The 19,132-nt window shown below is 45.3% G+C and overlaps 1 protein-coding gene across 1 annotated transcript in view; it reads right to left on the bottom strand.

Moving 5' to 3' along the window:
* tln2a (talin 2a) overlaps window positions 1-13,572 on the bottom strand; it is an 85,146-nt gene extending 71,574 nt beyond the window's left edge. The window contains exons 1-9 of the mRNA XM_083651174.1: window positions 13,431-13,572; window positions 12,786-12,883; window positions 11,775-11,904; window positions 11,223-11,375; window positions 8,915-9,057; window positions 5,668-5,795; window positions 5,117-5,180; window positions 4,884-4,988; window positions 691-846 (exon numbers count right to left, since the gene is read on the bottom strand). Of these exons, the coding sequence (XP_083507300.1) occupies window positions 691-846; window positions 4,884-4,988; window positions 5,117-5,180; window positions 5,668-5,795; window positions 8,915-9,057; window positions 11,223-11,375; window positions 11,775-11,904; window positions 12,786-12,883; window positions 13,431-13,566 (1,113 nt within the window). The 5' untranslated portion in view covers window positions 13,567-13,572. The remainder of the gene's footprint in view (window positions 1-690; window positions 847-4,883; window positions 4,989-5,116; window positions 5,181-5,667; window positions 5,796-8,914; window positions 9,058-11,222; window positions 11,376-11,774; window positions 11,905-12,785; window positions 12,884-13,430) is intronic.
* Between the last annotated feature and the right edge of the window lie 5,560 nt (window positions 13,573-19,132).

A 19,132-nucleotide genomic window follows, 5' to 3' on the forward strand; every position in this document is an offset into this window, starting at 1 on the left:
GAAAGACAGGGAGGGAGCCAGGGAGAATATACAGATACGTATACATCAGCTGATCAGATTATTATAAACAACGAAAGCCATGGTTTTCCAAGTGCAGAGTGCAGACTCATTTTGACGGCTTCCCTGGATTCCAAGTGCAAGGTGTGTGTGTCTGTGTTGTGTGTGTGTGTGTGTGCGATGTGCGTGTGTGCGTGTGTCTGTGTGTGTGTCTGTGTGTGTGTGTGTGTGTGTCCAACTGCCAGGTCTGCAAAATGTCTCATTAAGTCTAGAGCTGCAATGATTAGTTGATTAATCAATACTCGATCGTCAGAAAATTAAGGGCCAGCTATTTTTTAGAATCGATTAATCGTTTAGACCAATCTTTACAAAAAAAGATATAAAAATTCTCTCATTCCAGCTTCTTAAATGTGAATATGTTCTGGTTTCTTTAGACTTCTATGACAGTAAACTGATTGTCTTTGGGTTTGTGGACTGTTGGTCAGGACAAAAGAAGACATTGGAGGACGTCATGTTGGGCTTTGGGGGGGAAAAGTGATGAGACATTTTTCACCATTTTGTGACATTTTATAACTAATCGCCTAATCGATTAGTCGAGAAAATAATGAACAGATGAATCGATAATGATCGTTTGTTGTCGCCCCTAATTACTAATCATTGGTTTGTGTCCCTGCATGAGCGTGAGCAGCTTACCAGGGTGAAGCTCTTGGGCGAGGCTGCCCATCTCTTCACAGTGGTGAGCGGCCACTCTTGGACCACGTCTTTGGTCCTCTCCTCCACTCTCATCACCGACTCTTTGGTGATGCCCAGGAGCCGCGGCACCAGCTTATTCTTGCTCTTCATCTTCTCCTGCAAAACAAACATTCGTGATTTATTTCTTCAAAACAAAACATGATTGATTTCGAGTCTGGTTCTCAAGAGACGCCTGACAAAAACAACATCATGACAAACCGAAAAGCTGAAGATAAATGGACCACCGGGCATCGGTGACCCCCCCCAAAAAATCTCTGTATGACCAAATGTTCCCATTTCCTTTCTATAACTGACATCATATTTAAAAAATAATAATCTCCCATTATTAGAAAATGTTTTACAACCTTTGTTGGATCAACCTAAACCACGGATAACACTATTTTGTTCCTTATGGCCCACTATATTGCCCGTTGATTTTCTTTTATTTGCAGATTCCCATTCCTGCCGAAGTATAATATCATGCGTTTAGAGAACAGGACAGATGAACAACAAAAGCAACAAATACTTATATATAATATAAGAATAAATGCTAAGCCCAACCGTGTCAACCTCATTACGACAGTGTGTCTTTACGCTGAACTGCTAAGATCAGTCTTACTCTTAATCTGTCTCAGCAAGTGGAAAAAGGCACACTTTTCACGACTAATCCTGAAGACGTTCTGTCTTTGATTCATGTCTTGATCGAGTATCCTGTCAACAGCTCTCCTCCCTCTGCCTTCAGCAAACCTCCCTGATGTCACACACGTTCTGATCAGGCGGTGGGGAGTGGAGGGAGGAAGAGGAGCAGGTTTCTTCCTCTCCTAGTCTCTCCTGTCACACACGTTCTGATCAGATGGTGGGGAGTGGAGGGAGGAAGAGGAGCAGGTTTCTTCCTCTCCTAGTCTCTCCTGTCACACACGTTCTGATCAGGCGGTGGGGAGTGGAGGGAGGAAGAGGAGCAGGTTTCTTCCTCTCCTAGTCTCTCCTGTCACACACGTTCTGATCAGGCGGTGGGGAGTGGAGGGAGGAAGAAGAGCAGGTTTCTTCCTCTCCTAGTCTCTCCTGTCACACACGTTCTGATCAGATGGTGGGGAGTGGAGGGAGGAAGAGGAGCAGGTTTCTTCCTCTCCTAGTCTCTCCCCACATCTCTCCTTCCTCCAATAAGAGAGCAGACGGTGTCCTGGACTAAACCCTTCATCCTCGTGTCCCCGCCCACCTCCACGTCTCTCTCCACACTCTTATCTCTCGCTCGCCCCTCATCCCACTCCTCCATCATGCTGCCCTCCTCCTTCAGACCAGAGGGGGCAGTGTTGTGTACGTGCAGATGGATGGAAGATGGCGGCGTGTGACGTAGAGCTGGGTGATAATTCAATATTAGCATTTATTGTCTTTCAGTAGATTCATATTGTTGTTGATGATATGGGGAATGCTGTTGTCTAAATTGATGATAACAAGCAAAATGTTACTCACTTTACTTGACAAAATGAAGTACCGGTAGTTTAAGTTGAGCTTAATTTGACAATTTTTAAAATAAATGTCACACAAGACATGCATCATAAAAACATCAAGGATATCACAATAAAGTCACAGACGTTTTTCCATTGTGGTCCTTATTATTAAGTATGAAACATTTTGTATTTGCACATTAATGCATATTATTTGAACATTTCTATTTGACATCACACCTAACATTACATTCAGTTGAACTGGATTTAATGAGATTTTGCAAAACAGGAGCCATATCGTGATATATATCGATCGATACAGAAAAAGAGCTTTGCGATCATTTATCGTGATATTGATTTCAACCATATTGCCCAGCCCTAAGACATGGGGTGTGGGTAAAGAGGAGAGATGTGTCAATAAATAAATAAAAAAGAGGGGGGGGGGGGGACTGAGTGTGTGTGCCCTCTGGGGGATGAGGGGTTACTGTGTCAACCAAGTTCAGCATTTCATTTGATCCAAATGGAACAGGACATTTTTGGAACATGTAAGCTGCTGCTAATGAAGACTTGATGACCAATCTGATATTTTGGACTCAGTCTCTGCTCTCATCCTCTAGTGGTGAAAAGCTACTGATGAAGAGCCAGGAACGGCCTGGCAGCCAGTCACAAACAGGCCCACACCGTTATCCACAGCACAAGCAGCTTGTTCAAGCAATTAGCAGAAATCACCTCGTTTTCTATGAGAGCTGCTATTTAACACGTCGGTGCCAATGGCTGAGCAGTTTGTGGAGGCAGCGCAATTAACTACGCTCTAATAAAGGAAGAGAAAAAAGAAGGAAAGAATGCTTTGACACTCTAGTAGTCAAACGTAAATTCATATTTATCATCCACAGTACACTTCACCACTCATGTACATATTGTATATATTGACTCGATTTGATTGCACTTGCAACTTTGCGATTGTCTTTAGTTATCTTCCTACTTCTTATCTCTGTATATTGATGTGACCGCTACGCTGCATACAGACACTAAGACAAATTCCTCGTATGTAACTTGCATACTGTGGCAATAAAAGTGAAAAGTGATTCTGATTCTGAAAGCATTTAATTTGGGACGACACCTGGAAATGGGCAAGTTACTTTACTGATTTCATCTAACAGACAACAAAATGTTGTGGTGATACGTGGTGATACGTGGTGACAGTAACTCCTGTAGATGTTGTGGTGATACGTGGTGACAGTAACTCCTGCAGATGTTGTGGTGATACGTGGTGATACGTGGTGACAGTAAGTCCTGCAGCCCAGGTTTCCCCTCACGCTGACTCCCAGCTGACCTCAGTCTACTGCTCCACTTCCTCCCCCTCGCTCTGAAATCATATCAGTGCCACACTCCACTGCACACGCACACATTTGGTTTCCTTCCAGGAACACACAGAACTCCCAGTAGACAAGGTGCAGGCAGTGTGTGTGTGTGTGTGTGTGTGTGTGTGTGTGTGTGTGTGTGCATGTGTGTGTGAGTGAGAGAGAGAGAGATAGAGTGAGTGTGTGTGTGTGTGTGTGTGTGTGTGTGTGTGTGTGTGTGTGTGTGTGTGCGTGCGTGTGTGTGTGTGTTTGTGTGTGTGTGAGAGAGAGTGTGTTTGTGTGTGTGTGTGTGTGTGTGTGAGAGAGAGAGAGAGTGTGTGTGTGTGTGTGTGTGTGTGTGTGTGTGTGTGTGTGAGAGAGAGAGAGAGAGAGATAGAGTGTGTGTGAGAGAGAGAGAGAGAGAGAGAGAGAGAGAGAGTGTGTGTGTGTGTGTGTGTGTGTGTGTGTGTGTGTGTGTGTGTGTGTGTGTGTGTGTGTGTGTGTGTGTGTGCATGTGTGTGAGAGAGAGAGAGAGAGATGTACGAGTACGAGGGGGGAATGTGTGCCGCCTACAAATCCTCCTGGGTTCTTTTCTGCGTATACGTTCCTGTTTCCATTTCCTACATCTGTAGAGGGAAAGTGGTTTTATAAATCTTTTGGAACTATTGCTTTTGAGAGGTTTATTGTCCCGTGCGGCGATAAGAGAAGGCTTTATAATTGCTTCAACATGACTCCGTGGCAGCGTGCGTGCCTCCATGTCAAACATTCAACACACCCTTTTAGAGCTGGCAGAGAGGCATTTTAATGAAGACGCTTCACAGAGTATGTTTGGTACATTCTGTTCCAGGTGGGATTTGACAGCCTCACCTCACTTTCATCAAGATAATGATGTTGTTCAAGACATTTTTCCCCATAATGAAAATGGTCTTTATTTCCAAATCATTCTAATATCATTTCAAAGACCATGGTAAACACACCGAAAATGCCCTTTGTTTGCAAAGGGTATGTGTGCCTGGTAACTGGTTGCAACACTAGTGCCACCTCTGGTCGGTCGGAGCGTCTGCTCTGTTTGGGGTTTAAGGGAACTGGGGGAATAGCGTGATCCTCCCACGCGCCTGCTGGTGAAACTCCTCGCTGTCAGGTGAAAAGAAGCAGCTGACAACTGCACATGTAGTGGAGGAAGCGTGTGGTAGTCTACGGCTCTCCCGAGATCGGGAGGGGGGGATGGAGCAATGACTGGGACAGCAGGGGGAATTGGACCATCTCTTCTTTGAAACAGATGGATCACTGGTTCTGCACACCAATGTCATCTTTTTGTAAAACAAAAAAAACAAAAAAAAACACAGACAAGCTTCGTTTTCCAACCTACCTTGACCAGGAAGAAAGACACTCCATATGTCCGCAGAGACCGGGCTAGTTTGACGTATTTCACTTTCGCTTCAATCTCCGTCATCTCGCCACAGTCTTTGTGGTCCTGTGAGGAATATCAAACAGTTCAGCTTTGTTTGGACAAATGATGCACTCGTAACTCCATGAGATACATCTGAGAAGAAGCAATACATGCATGATGAAAACGAGTGGGGAGACAGTGAGGGACCACACCTGGAATATCCTCTTCTCGGAGCCTCTCTGCTTGATGTATTCTTTAGGTAGGAACTCCTTCAGGCTATGAGAAATGAAACGCAGGCAGAGGTTGAAAGTTCATACATAAAACCATGATGTCTCCATTTTTCTATTCCAACCTTACAACTCAAACAAAACAAAAATCCATTTCACTGCTGCCCAAGTGGGGTTTGTAACATGAATACAAATATTTCCATCAGCACTTTGATGCAAGGAAGGAAGGCTCCTTCATCCTGGCCAAGTCTCATCCAGTGTGAAAAGGCTTCTGTACTAAAGGTTTGGCAAATAACATTGGGAAAATAACGTCAAAATATTAATTCATAATGTTACATAATTTCATTTTGGAGAAAGAAAAAATACACCTGAAATGTATCAGTCAATACTTAACAAATAGAAGATTATACCCTGAGATCTTAGCATGGGCCCATAGCTAAAATAGTAGCCCAAGATATGGTTTTCTTCCATGTCTTGGAATGAAATGTCCCATATTGTGCACCACAGTGAAACCTCCTTGTGGGATAAACACTTACTCGAGGAATCCAGGTTTGTGTTTATGCTCTATGTGTGGTCCAAACTGGATCTGGGCCTGAATGCCTGCGAACTCGCAGGCCTTGTCAAACGATACGGGGTGAGACCCGTTCAGGATGTCGTCTCGGGCCTGAAACAAGAACCAAAACCTTCATTATTTCAGGACGGGAGGAAAGGAACCGATGCAGCCAAAAAATTGCAGAGTAGCTTTTCCCAATAATGCTGTAAGGGCCGCCGCCAATTATGGCTATTCACCGTTCAAGGCTATTAAAGTCCGGCCGGCTAATGATATTCTATCCAATCTGGCTTTAGGCAATTCAATAGAACCACCTTCACTTTCACAAAGCACAGACATCTTCATTCAACCGAGGAACGAATTAAGTCCAGCAATCATCACAAACATTTTCATTTGATGCAGTGGATGAAAAGAGACATAATAGTCAGTGATGACTTCTTAAAGTGCTTTCACACTGGCGCCCCGGTACCGTTCCTGAGCACACTTGTCCCCAAAATAACCCCAGTTTCGGAACATTTGATGAGTGTGAACGTTCCGTTCTGTTCCGTTCCGTTCCGCAACGGGGAACCGTGACGGTGACGGGATCCACTTGAAAAGGTGGTCTGTGGGGAGCGCTTTGGCGTGCCCGGGCACGGAACACTTGCAAGGGTGAAAGCCAACCGTTCTGAACCACATAGAAAACACACGGAGCGAGGATACACTGCAGGCATAGTTTAGGACGCAAGTGCACTCCGTTCCGTTTCCGGGCGCGGAAACAAATGTTGTAATGTGAAAGCTGACCAGCGGGGGAGAGGGGAGGGGGGGGCAATAGTTTTTACTCGATTTGACTGTACAGCCTTGTTTTTGGTCTTGGTTCTACATCCTTCCTAGTTCTGGTGCCAGCGTCGGCCCAGTTACTTTTATTTGGATATACGTGTGATGATGATCCAATTTGTGAGCAAAAATGTCAGTGAGCTCAACGACGACGGCTGCAGTGGCCTTCTCTACACAAATGACAAAATATGCTGGATGGATTTTCACATTAAGGGCCTGTGTCGACCTAGCGTCTTTTCCTCAGGTCCAGCGTCTTTTTTCAGTTGTTTCCAATGGGGGGAGAGCGTATGCCGGCGCACACGGACGTCTAGACAAAGTGCGCTGCACCCAGCGTCTATTTTCGGAGCGCTCCGCCGTTTTTGTGCGCCGGCTCCCAGCGCTTCCAGCTGACAATATTTTAACTTTTCAGAAAGACGCTGGTGTCGGGCGCTCCGTTTCATGCAACTAATAATCATTTGGAGAAACTATCGCAACAGAGACAGAAAGGCTCAATTGTGGGAGCAGATTGGCTAGACACTTAATATTTCTGGTGAGTGTTGAGCTAAATCACTGTATGTGTGTTGTTTGCTAATGTTAGCTGTCCGCTATCAAGCTACTACCGCACTGAACTAACGTTAGTTTCAGACTGCTTCCTTGTTATATTGTGCGCTGAGATCAGCACTTCCCAGCGTACTTCCAGCGTTTAACAGTGGGAAAAAGACGCTAGGACAGTTTCTGATCTGCACAGACAGTATTGCTAACATATGTTCTCTGCATACGAGTCAACACAGTGTGAATGTCTACACACTTTCTGTATATAGGGTGGATGGGGGTGGGGCTATATTTTCACATTGTACATTACAGCATTTTAATTCAAAATGTAACCTCTACCTCTAACAGCTGAAGTGGTGATTGTTTTTGTTGTTTTGTGTTTTTTTTGCCTGTGGCCCACCTCTGTTCAGGGAATGCAGGAGGAAACACTAGCAGAGGGCACAAGGAGCCTCAGGCCAACTAATTAAATACAAGTGCTGTTTTTGTCTAAGTGTGTAAAAAGTGCTGTTGTAGCTCGTTAGGAACTACAGAGGTCAGAGGACCGAGGGGGAGGGGCCACATCTGTCTGACTGTGTGTGTGCACACTGATCAGACTACTCCTGTGAGTTGCTCTTCTTCAAACACATTCCCTCATGCACACACACACACACGCACGCGCACACACACACACACACACACACACAGCTAGGCCCTTGGGCTGTAGTCATTTCTGCGATGAGCCATGCTGTGTGCGTGGGGGCGTCTTTGGGGAATAGTATGTGTGTATGTAGGGCTTTGTGTGCATGTATACATGTATGTTTCATCTATGTTTGTTTGTCCTTGCACAAAACATACCATCTCTGAGCGTGTGTGTGTGTGTGTGTGTGTGTGTGTGTGTATGTGTGTGTGTGTGTGTGTGTGTACCCAATACTAGTGCAGAGAGCCAGCTCATTAACAGCAGCTCCATGTATTGTGACCTGGCCCAGCATGGTACTGTATCAGGGCCCCTGACAGGGCCCCTGGTGCCAGCATGGTACTGTGTCAGGGCCCCTGACGGCTGACAGGGCACCTGGCCCAGCATGGTACTGTGTCAGGGCCTGGTGCCAGCATGGTACTGTGTCAGGGCCTGGTGCCAGCATGGTACTGTGTCAGGGCCTGGTGCCAGCATGGTACTGTGTCAGGGCCTGGTGCCAGCATGGTACTGTGTCAGGGCCTGGTGCCAGCATGGTACTGTGTCAGGGCCCGGGGTAATAAGACGTGACCTGGCCCAGCATGGTGTCAGGGCCCCTGACAGGGCACCTGGGGTAATAAGACTTGAGTGCAGAGGAGGATGTTGTGGTTAAGTCACCAGACATTAAGTCACATCATGAGGATCCAATCCCACTACAGCTTCTCTCTCCTGTCTTTCCTAGTCCTCCTTCAAACAAGAGCAACACAGGAGATAAACAGTGGAGGAGCTGGATAGGACTACTTGGTGCTACGACGTAGCCTTGCTGCTAAATGAGGAAGAAGAACCCCCTGTTTCTCAATCCACTCAGAAGCCATCCATCACAATAGTGGCGGCAGGACATGTAGCTCAGGAGGTAGAGCTGTCATCTGGCAAAATGTTCTATTTAATCCAGTCCATTTACTACACATTTTTTGCTAATTGCTTTTCACCCATTAGGGCAAAATGGAACAAATGAAGAGGAGAATAGATGATGGCTTGTATTGATGCGTGTCCCTCACTGATGATCATGATACTATCTGATTTGGCATGGGGGGGGGGAAAAGAAACCCTGCCCAGAATGGCCACCTGTTGCTACAAGAGTCATTCGTTGGTTTTATAGTACTAGAAAATGAATGAAGAGGACCTTCTTCCAGAGGCACAAAATGGAGGGAGTTCAGAAAGATGGTAGAGAAGGTCAGACCTGTACGTAAAGCAGGTTGAGCTGGACCGGGTCTCGGGAGTCCACGTTCTGGTCCGAATAGAAGAACTTGCGTCTGAGCAGCAGAGTCTCGCTCTCCTCCACCCCCTGCTCCCTGAACGTCCTGCTGTGGTCCAGCCAGTTCACTGTGACAACACAAAGCACAGACACAAAACACAAGACATTAAACACAGCTCACTTCACATCACAAAGCACAGACACAAAGCACAAGACACAAAACACAGCTCACTTCACATCACAAAGCACAGACACAAAACACAGCTCACTTCACAAAACACAGCTCACTTCACAAAACACAGCTCACTTCACATGGTAAGAACGTATCTTTGTAAAAGAAAAAGAAAAGAACGAAAGAAAATGTTTGGCTAGAGAGCAAATAAACCACTAAGAAAAACATTGTGTCTAAAAGAAATCCCTGGGTAAATGTCCTGGAGGAGGTAGGAGCAGATATCTGCAGTCACACATAGAGTGCGTTTACATGCACACAATAAACTGATAACTGTGAATAATCAGTTTATGGTAATAATCAGATTTCTGCGTTTACATGCACTTTAATAATCCGACAATAGGAGAAACCCGGGTTTACATGATTCAGTCAATTAGTCGGATTTCTCTCCAGAAAGGCACCATTAATTCCGGAATAAAACAACAGAATATAGCTGCAAAATGCAAAATCACATTTTCCTAATTTATTTGTCCAGCGCAGAGGATGGTTTAGGTGAAAATTAGGTTGTGTATCTCGTCTACTTTAGTAAAATTGGAATAGGCGTCGCTTTGGAAGTGCATCTGTCAATAATGTAGCGTGGGGAAAGGTGGAGTATTATGGGATAGCTAGTAGGGTGTATGTCTAACTGTATCTGTCTGTTATGTTGTTCTGTGCATGTGGGGTTTGGGGTTTTGGAGTGGCAAGTGAAGGGAGCATAGGGCCAGTGGGTGGAGACTAGGGGGGAATGGTCGGGACTCGGGAGAGCTGTGTGAAGCTGGAAGAGAGCAGACGTGCTGGGGAGAGCTAGGCTAGGAGAAGCTAGCGAGGTGTTGGCGTGCCTGCCTTCATGTGTGTCTGTCCGTTCGCTAAATAAAGAGTTTGATAAGCCAAAGGATCTGCCTCGGTGTGCGCCTCATTCCGCCACAATAATATTTCCAACTTTACCGAGCACACAGCACAGAGGCAGGCAGGTGAGGTGACTTAAGCACGTCAAATGTTCATGACCCACAACGTGTGTTGAATTGAAATACTGTAGCCTACCTGTCAGAAAACGGACAGAATTTGTCACGGATTTTAACGTTATGTGTGTGTTGTGTTTTGAACGACTCTGTTGTCTGTAGGCTACGTCATTCTATTTGCAATCCGAGACAAATATTCGTCCCCTCCTGTAGAATATCCACATTTCAACATAGTGCAGTGCAGCAGCGGTGCCGTTACAGGGACACCGGCTCTGTGCGGGAAGAGAGAGCAGAGCTCCCCGCTCAGCCAGCGGCTCCGTGCTCACCGTCATCTCGCCAAGCCGGCTGTGGTGCGCTGTGGCCGGGGGAGAGACCGGCATGCCGGTGAGAGAACCGGGAGGAGAGCCGAGGGGCCAGTGAGTGCAGCGCGTCTTTCCCTGCCTCTCACACGCTCCTGTGCTTCAATCTCCTGCAAGTCGTACATGCGCAGATATATAAACCCGAAAGAAACCCGGTTATGCTGGATACATGCAGAGAGAAAACCGATTATTGCCCAGAAACCTAGGTGTGTTTATCGGTTTATTCATAACCCGTTTATGAGCATAAACGGATAAAGATAATCGGTTTATGCTGTTTACATGACCATTTGAATAATCAGGTAACTCAGAAATCCGCTAATAAACAGTTTATTGGTGTGCATGTAAACGCACTCATAGATAGATAGAGCAGAACTTGAGGATTTTGAGCACGAGCTTGGCCTGATGATCTGACTCCAAGCCATCTCCATTTGCCCTCATTGATCTTTCTGTTGAAGATAACGATGCACTAGGCTGGACTGAAAAGAATCATTGCTTCAGGCTGGCATGCTCCTAGTTTCTATACCTGAGTGTATTGAAACAGTGCTGAGACATATCTCATAAAAACACAGTAAATACAATGCATGCTGCTTTCTCAGTCTCCCTGAGACGTTTAGAAACGGTGTCAACACCCCAGTGTCCACAGTGATAATGGATGGGTCCACCTCTCCAATACAGAGCAAAGCCCCTATTACACGTGAAAATCCCCTCTATTCCATCCATGGTCCCAGTGTGTGGGTCTGGGTTCCAGGGGTGTCTCCTGAACTCACGGTCGTCGTCCGTGTGCAGCTTGGCTTTCAGCTTCTCCATCTTCCTCTCGTCGCGCAGCAGCGTCCTGTCTTTCTTCAGCGTCCCCGTCCCCTCGTCCTTCTTCTCCTCCACCACCTCCTGGATCAGAGAGTACTCCTCGTAGTTGGTGATGCCTGAAGAAATAAAGACAACCATCTCTCCATTACAATTGGGGTGGAATCAGTCTAGCTTGCCAGACTATCTCCACACTTGATTTGACGCTGTACCAGCTAGGGATGCACATTTTTATCAATTTCCTTAATCGATTAATTGGTCGGGTTAACGATCAATTAATTGATTATTAAAAACTGCTTTTGACATAACAAAATACAAAATGCAGGGTTTTAAGCTCCTCATACTGTTCAAATGAACAATATAGGGCAGCAATTAAATGTAAAGGTGAAACGGTTAAAGAAAGGCTACTTTGTGTCGAGACCTGACACACTGTTACACTGTTGCTTCTGTTAAAACATGCTCTTACTCTGGTATGAAGCTAAAGCTAAATGCTAAGTGTAGTAAAAGATCATGCATACCTATTCTACTGCATATCGTCACCAGCAGCTCTCCCACTGTTTTGGAGTCGTCCACCATGATGGTTTTAACGGCCCCATCCAGCATTTTGATCTTCTGTGGCCTCTGCTTCTTCTTGTATTCGAGGATGTCCTGAAGAGCAGAAGGTCCAGATGGAAGAAATGCAGAGAGAAAAGTAAAAAATAAAATAAAGACAGACAGAAAGCAATGCATGAGTTAGTGAGAGAGAGAGAGAGAGAGAGAGCGAGAGAGAGAGAAGAAGCATTGAGATGATCAAAAGCATCCAGGTGGCATCATGGAGAGAGAGAGGAGAATGGAGAGAGAGGAGAATGGAGAGAGAGGAGAATGGAGAGAGAGGAGAATGGAGAGAGAGGAGAATGGAGAGAGAGGAGAATGGAGAGAGAGGAGAATGGAGAGAGAGGAGAATGGAGGGCAGAAAAGCTCATTTAAGGCTCCCTCCCAATCACAACAATGGAGGAGAGATTGTGCTGTGAAGAATCAGTCACAGTCATGCTGCTTCTACCTGGGCTGAGAACGTACTGAGATCTGAAATGGACCTAAATGTACCCAGAGGGAACCGGAGATTTGAACCGGAGACTGAAAGAGATTGAAAAGCACAGTTGATCTGGCTTTTGCCATGAAGGATCTGGGACTTTGGAACAACCTGCACACGGCTAAGCTACTTTCAATCTGCCTTTACTTTTTCTATTTTTTATTTACTAATTTATACTGCTTTGTAAGTGTTATTCGCCTCATAATAAAGCTCTTTGTAACTGTATTATTCATCCTATTCAAATAAAGATTATTACTTTACTAGAGTACAGCTGGACACTCAGCCTGCCATCAGGAGGACACCTGGATTCAACCTTCTTCAAGTTATGAAGGTTAAAGTGTGTGTGTGTGTGTGTGTGTGTGTGTGTGTGTGTGTGTGTGTGTGTGTGTGTGTGTGTGTGTGTGTGTGTGTGTGTGTGTGTGTGTGTGTGTGTGTGTGTGAAGGTGGTATAGATATTTACCCCGTTGCGCAGCATGTAGTAGTCCAGCGTCCTACCAGACTCCAGCCAGATGCCTTTTCTGGGGTCTTCATCAGACAGAAACAGACCGTAGTCTGAAGCTGGAACAGTGAGGATGTAAAGCAGCAATTTAGAGATGATTTTCGGGAAATGTATTTCTTTGTTGATCATGTGTTTTAGCTCCTTATAAGCTTTAATTATAGTGCTTGGTATCAAATCCCAAGTTTGCTTCAGCTGTGACAATAGAATCCCTTCCCTTTCCTTATGTAATAAGGAGACTAGCTTTGTGAGGTGGCCCGCTTTAAGGGCTCTTGATCCAGCTACACAAATATATTTTTTTAAATGCACTTATTATTACACACGACCATTTCAATTTGGACACATTTCTTTATTATTAATCTTTGACATATAACCACTGACATTTCAAACGTTGCCCTTGAACATTCCTGACCAGAAGCAAAGTGTGACTTTCCTCAAGTAGGTGAGTGTAAACACAAGCTAAAGGCCCTCCAGCCTACAGGATGAACTCAACTCAAGTCCAAACGGGAGTGCTTTTGTATCCGTTTGTAATCCTGCGGTATCCTTTGACATCCCTTGTAATACTGTGCGTCTCATGGCGTCTACAGAGTCCTTTCTACACATCCTCACCCTGCCCGGTCTGGGCCTCAGGGACCCTCTCTCTGATCATCCTGCAGGCGTCGTACACCGCCGTGGAGGGCTCAAACTGCATCGTCTTCACTACGTTGCACTGGCGAACGCAGATCTTCAGCGACAACGCCACCATCTTGGCGGGCGGTGTGTGTGGGGGGGTGCAGCTACACCTGGGCAGAGAGAGAGAGAGAGAGAGAGAGAGAGAGAGGTTCAGTTTCCTACTCCACCACCTCCAAGACTTGAACACAAGTGATGAACCCCATTTGACTGACTGTGATAAATGATCCAGATGCTGGAGGAGAAGTGTGAGCAGTGAGGACCCTAACCCCACTGAAAAGCGTGACAGGGAGGAGAGCTATAATCCGATAGAGAAGCAGCAGGAAACACACAACCCAAACACTTTTTGACACACTTTGTAAATCACCTTGAGAAAGGCCAGTTTGGCCGAAACATGTCGGTGGAAGCCATATTTTATTAAAGGCTTTTTAAAATATTCTTGAAGAGTTGCCTTGGACTTCCTTTGTTCTTTCTACTGAATCTTCAACCCTATGGATCCAATGAGCACCTTCTGAGAAAGCCTACACTCGACAGAACGCCGTAGCCCTCTTTCCCCATTTTCTTCTCTACTTTTTGACACCCCTTGTATGTGTATGAAAGATGATAGATGCGTGTTGTCTGATACCCATTTTCACTTGCAAAATGAGATATTGTTAATCGAAACAGCTATTAATCCACCATGACACCGTATGTTTCATTAAACAGTCAGAATCTTTCTTCCCTTTCCACTAGAAATGCAACAACTGAAAAAAATACCTTTTTTTCTCTCTCTCTCTCTCTCTCTCTCTCTCTCTCTCTCTCTCTCTCTCTCTCTCTCTCTCTCTCTCATAAACACACTTAAGACATTTTCCCTTCCTCTGCATTGGCATTGTGTGAATGCAAAGAAAGTGCTAATTTGTCCACAGTGAGGCCATTGTTATGCTCCATAAAACAAAAAACTGCCAGAAACAAATTTATCACATTTTGAAAAATAGCCCATCTGGTCCCTGCTGGGACAAAGACAAGTCTGAATATATATTCTGAGAGTAGGGGAGGAGAGGGGGAAGGGGGGGAGCTGTCTAGCTCTTCACAAGAACTGGAATTGACTTCTCTAGTGGACAATCTCTATCATAGTATTAGGTAGAAAAACACACACACACAAAAACAGGGTGAAACCTCGTATATCGACAGGCCCTGAAAAACATTGACCAATGTATGTAGGCAGGAGGCCTACTGCGTGGTGACGTGAATGCAACACATATGATAATGTTGTACCAGACACCAGATAAGTCAAGACTGTGTAGCAGTTGGGACAAGACATGAAAAGTAGTGTGTCTGTGATTGGCTTGGCATGACAATGATTTGCCCAGGGCGAAAGAAGAGGGACGTAATTGATGTGTGTGTGTGTGTGTGTGTGTGTGTGTGTGTGTGTGTGTGTGTGTGTGTGTGTGTGTGTGTGCGCGCGTGCGTGCATGTGTGTGCACATGAGTGAAGCAGCCCTAAAATGCTCTTTACAGTGTGTGTGGTTATGAAAAATGATTATTATTTTTACCAAAGACAAAGTATAAGAACAAATCCAACTGTGTTCTACCTCTCATTCTACCAGCTTAAATGTGGACAGAGCTGCCTACCTACAGACACTGTTTTGTGTTTTTATGAGCCTGACCAAAAAAGTCCATAAAAGCTGCTCAGCCACTGCTCTGCTCTCTCTCCCAAACAGCATCTTAATATAGCGTCTCAAGAGCAGCACATTAATACTGAATCTTCTCCTCAACGTGTTGGCACGGCTCCCAGCCTGTGACACTGCCAGTACACTCTGTGTGTACTCCACCACTCACAACAACAACAAGTTCTGAGACTCTCTCCACTCAAAACTATCTATGAACAACAGACGCTGCCCCAATAGGATGAATCAGCGTGACGTCATTTGCCACCCAGAAGTGCAGCAGTTATTAGTACGAGTTGTGCCAAACAAACGTTAATATCTCAAAAACTAGGGGTGCTCCGATCCGGCTAAGCCACGATCCGATCCGATTCCGATTCCTGGGGTCACGATCCGATTCCAGAATCGATTCTCGATTCCAACGATTCTTGATTCCAACGATTCTCGATTCCAGAATCTAGAATCGATTCTCAATTATGTAGTTTTATATTGCAATAACACACAAAGGTAAATATAAGACAAAAATGACAAATGTATTAATGCTGAACTTCAAATTCAACTTCTGTATTACAGTCAGGGCCTAAATTCATGTTTTAGGATTTTAAGAATCGATTCTTTGGAGTTTGGAATCGATCCAGGAATCGTGGCATTAAGAATCGCGATCCTTTCAGAATCGATTTTTTGGTATAACTATAGGCTACATCACATCGCTTATATTTTGACATCCTGAGTGAGAGCAGGGTAAAATATATGCATGTCGTGTCGTGTTAAAGGTGTGTGAACTGTCGCAGTTTTTAAAAATGTAAACAGAGTCAGCCGGCTAGAGTCAGACACTGAAGCCTCCCAAAGCTCACGCTCCATAGGGTTCCATTGGCGTTGGCACCCAGTGACGCGGGGTTTGTTGACCAAAATGCTGCTCGGCTGATCCCTGGTATAGAAGCAGGTGACACACTGCTGCTGCACCTGGGTGACATTTGCTGAAGACTCAAACTCTTAATCAACTAGCGGAAGGAAGCGCACAGCGGGCTGTCAGTCAGCTAGTGCACGTGTTAACAGATCTACAGCTCTACATCACTACATCAGGGATCTTCAACTTGCTTTGCCCGGGGGCCACTTTCGTGAAATGATAGAAGGCCAGGGGCCAGTTAATAAACAAACAATATACGGTACATTTTTCTGTAGCGGATTGTAGGTTTTTGGGGTGTCAGCCGGAGTTTAGTCTGACAATGTTGTGCACACCGGATAGTTAGTTAGGTTAAGTTAGTTAGGTTAAGTACATACATAAGTGCCTGGGTAGCGAGCAGATGGCGGTATTTGACAATTTAGCAGCTAAATCATTATTGAAAGATATTCCATATTCCAGACTGAAATGCTATAACAGAAGTGGAGTATTGGCCAGAATGACATGAACATTTGGACACTTATTCAGCGGGTATCTTGCATGTTGCATTCAGGTGCACAGTAAAAAAGACAATATATATATATATTTTTGCAATTCCATCTCGGGCCACACAGGGGGTGCCCGCGGGCCGCATGTGGCCTGCGGACCGCAAGTTGAGTATCACTGCACTAGAACATTAAAAGAAAATCCAACCTCACTCATAATAATTGAGGTGAGATATTATGGTCCTGGACTGATTGACACCACTTTGCTTTGCTGTGACACGCGATTACAGCTGTTCATCTGCTGTGTCAGAACTGCTTCATTATTATATTATTGCATTATGCTCATGCTGTAATGTTAATCCCTACTGGCATTTCCATCAAAATGATGCTGCAATCGTAGATCAAACATCACAGAAACATAGAAGAAGAAGTGAACAAAAGAAGATCCAAGAGTAAGGAGGCCACACAGGAAGTGGTCATGGCTGACACTGCGGTCATGGCTGACACTGCGGTCATGGCTGACACTGCTGTGATTCAGAAGAGGAAGAAGAAGAAGACAGAAGCCATGGCCTTGAGAGGGTGACCTCCCAAACACAGAGCCTCCTGTCTCGCGGCCAAGTGAGCACAAATCTTCTCTGTGCCAGGCGGGTTCAAAGGTCAGAGGTGAGGAATGGCGTGGTGGAAGTACACAAGCAGCCCCTCATCTGCTGCAGTGGCTTTTGGCCCTCGCTGGGCTGTAGAGAATCTGCTTCCTATGTGCGATGTGTTGGCGTACAGGAGTGAAAGCCGGTCTGCCACTCACTCACTCTCTCACTCTCTCACTCTCTCACTCTCTCACTCTCTCACTCTCTCACTCTCTCACTCTCTCACTCTCTCACTCAGTCACTCAGTCACTCTCTCACTCACTCACTCACTCACTCACTCACTCACACTGAGAACCTGCTGCACTTGCCTGAACGTAGCAGTGGTAACGAGACAACAAAGCCTGATTTTGAGACGTACAGGAAACTAAACAAAATAAAAAGGAAGACAAATCAGAGTTGCATGTATGCAGCATGCACATTGGATTCTATATAATGCAAACTGCCGTTTTGGCACACCTATAAACGCCAGTGTTTCCTTTAAGTTTTGTATTTAACTGTACTGTGAACTGTGAAGCACACTAGTTTTACTACAATATTAATAGCACAACAGACATGTTATCATTAAGAAATCATTCAAATTACAATAAAGTGGCTTATCCTATTTTGGTCTTAATAACTGCATTCACTGGTATATATTTTTTGGAGGGATCAGCCTTCTGAACCATAAACAATGAGCTACAGTACATTGCCTTTTTTTTGCCTGTTCACTGGTACGCTGCTCCAGAAGCTATAGGCCTAGTGCACCCCTGTTCACTGGTACGCTGCTCCAGAAGCTATAGGCCTAGTGCACCCCTGTTCACTGGTACGCTGCTCCAGAAGCTATAGGCCTAGTGTACACCCTATAAAGCTGACATCTGACAGCATGTATTGCTTGCTTTGGTCTCTGTCTCATTCAATCCATGACTCCCACAAACCTCCTGTTGATATCAGCTGGAGTGAAGCCAAACATTTTCCTTACAATTGGCCATCAGTCAAACTGTCAGAGCCAAACCTGTCAAGAGAGCTGAACCTAGCTATAAAAGGCAAACTTCACCCCAACACAGATACAGTATAGGCTGTTATTCCAGTCATCTTGTAGCGTTCAACCTAGAATTGTAAACATGAGCAGGTCTCTCCTAAAGACAGCCAAACCCCTCTCCTAAAGACAGCCAAAAGTAACCCTCTCCTAAAGACAGCCAAACCCCTCTCCTAAAGACAGCCAAACCCCTCTCCTAAAGACAGCCAAAAGTAACCCTCTCCTAAAGACAGCCAAAAGTAACCCTCTCCTAAAGACAGCCAAAAGTAACCCTCTCCTAAAGACAGCCAAAAGTAACCCTCTCCTGAAGACAGCCAAAAGTAACCCTCTCCTAAAGACAGCCAAAAGTAACCCTCTCCTAAAGACAGCCAAAAGTAACCCTCTCCTAAAGACAGCCAAAAGTAACCCTCTCCTAAAGACAGCCAAAAGTAACCCCTCTCCTAAAGACAGCCAAAAGTAACCCTCTCCTAAAGACAGCCAAAAGTAACCCTCTCCTAAAGACAGCCAAAAGTAACCCTCTCCTAAAGACAGCCAAAACCCTCTCCTAAAGACAGCCAAAACCCTCTCCTAAAGACAGCCAAACCCCTCTCCTAAAGACAGCCAAAACCCTCTCCTAAAGACAGCCAAACCACTCTCCTAAAGACAGCCAAAACCCTCTCCTAAAGACAGCCAAACCACTCTCCTAAAGACAGCCAAAACCCTCTCCTAAAGACAGCCAAACCCCTCTCCTAAAGACAGCCAAACCCCTCTCCTAAAGACAGCCAAAACCCTCTCCTAAAGACAGCCAAACCACTCTCCTAAAGACAGCCAAAACCCTCTCCTAAAGACAGCCAAACCCCTCTCCTAAAGACAGCCAAAACCCTCTCCTAAAGACAGCCAAACCACTCTCCTAAAGACAGCCAAAACCCTCTCCTAAAGACAGCCAAACCCCTCTCCTAAAGACAGCCAAAACCCT

This window comes from Poromitra crassiceps, assembly GCF_964638095.1.
Source record: "Poromitra crassiceps genome assembly, chromosome: 14".
Lineage (NCBI taxonomy): Eukaryota > Metazoa > Chordata > Actinopteri > Beryciformes > Melamphaidae > Poromitra > Poromitra crassiceps.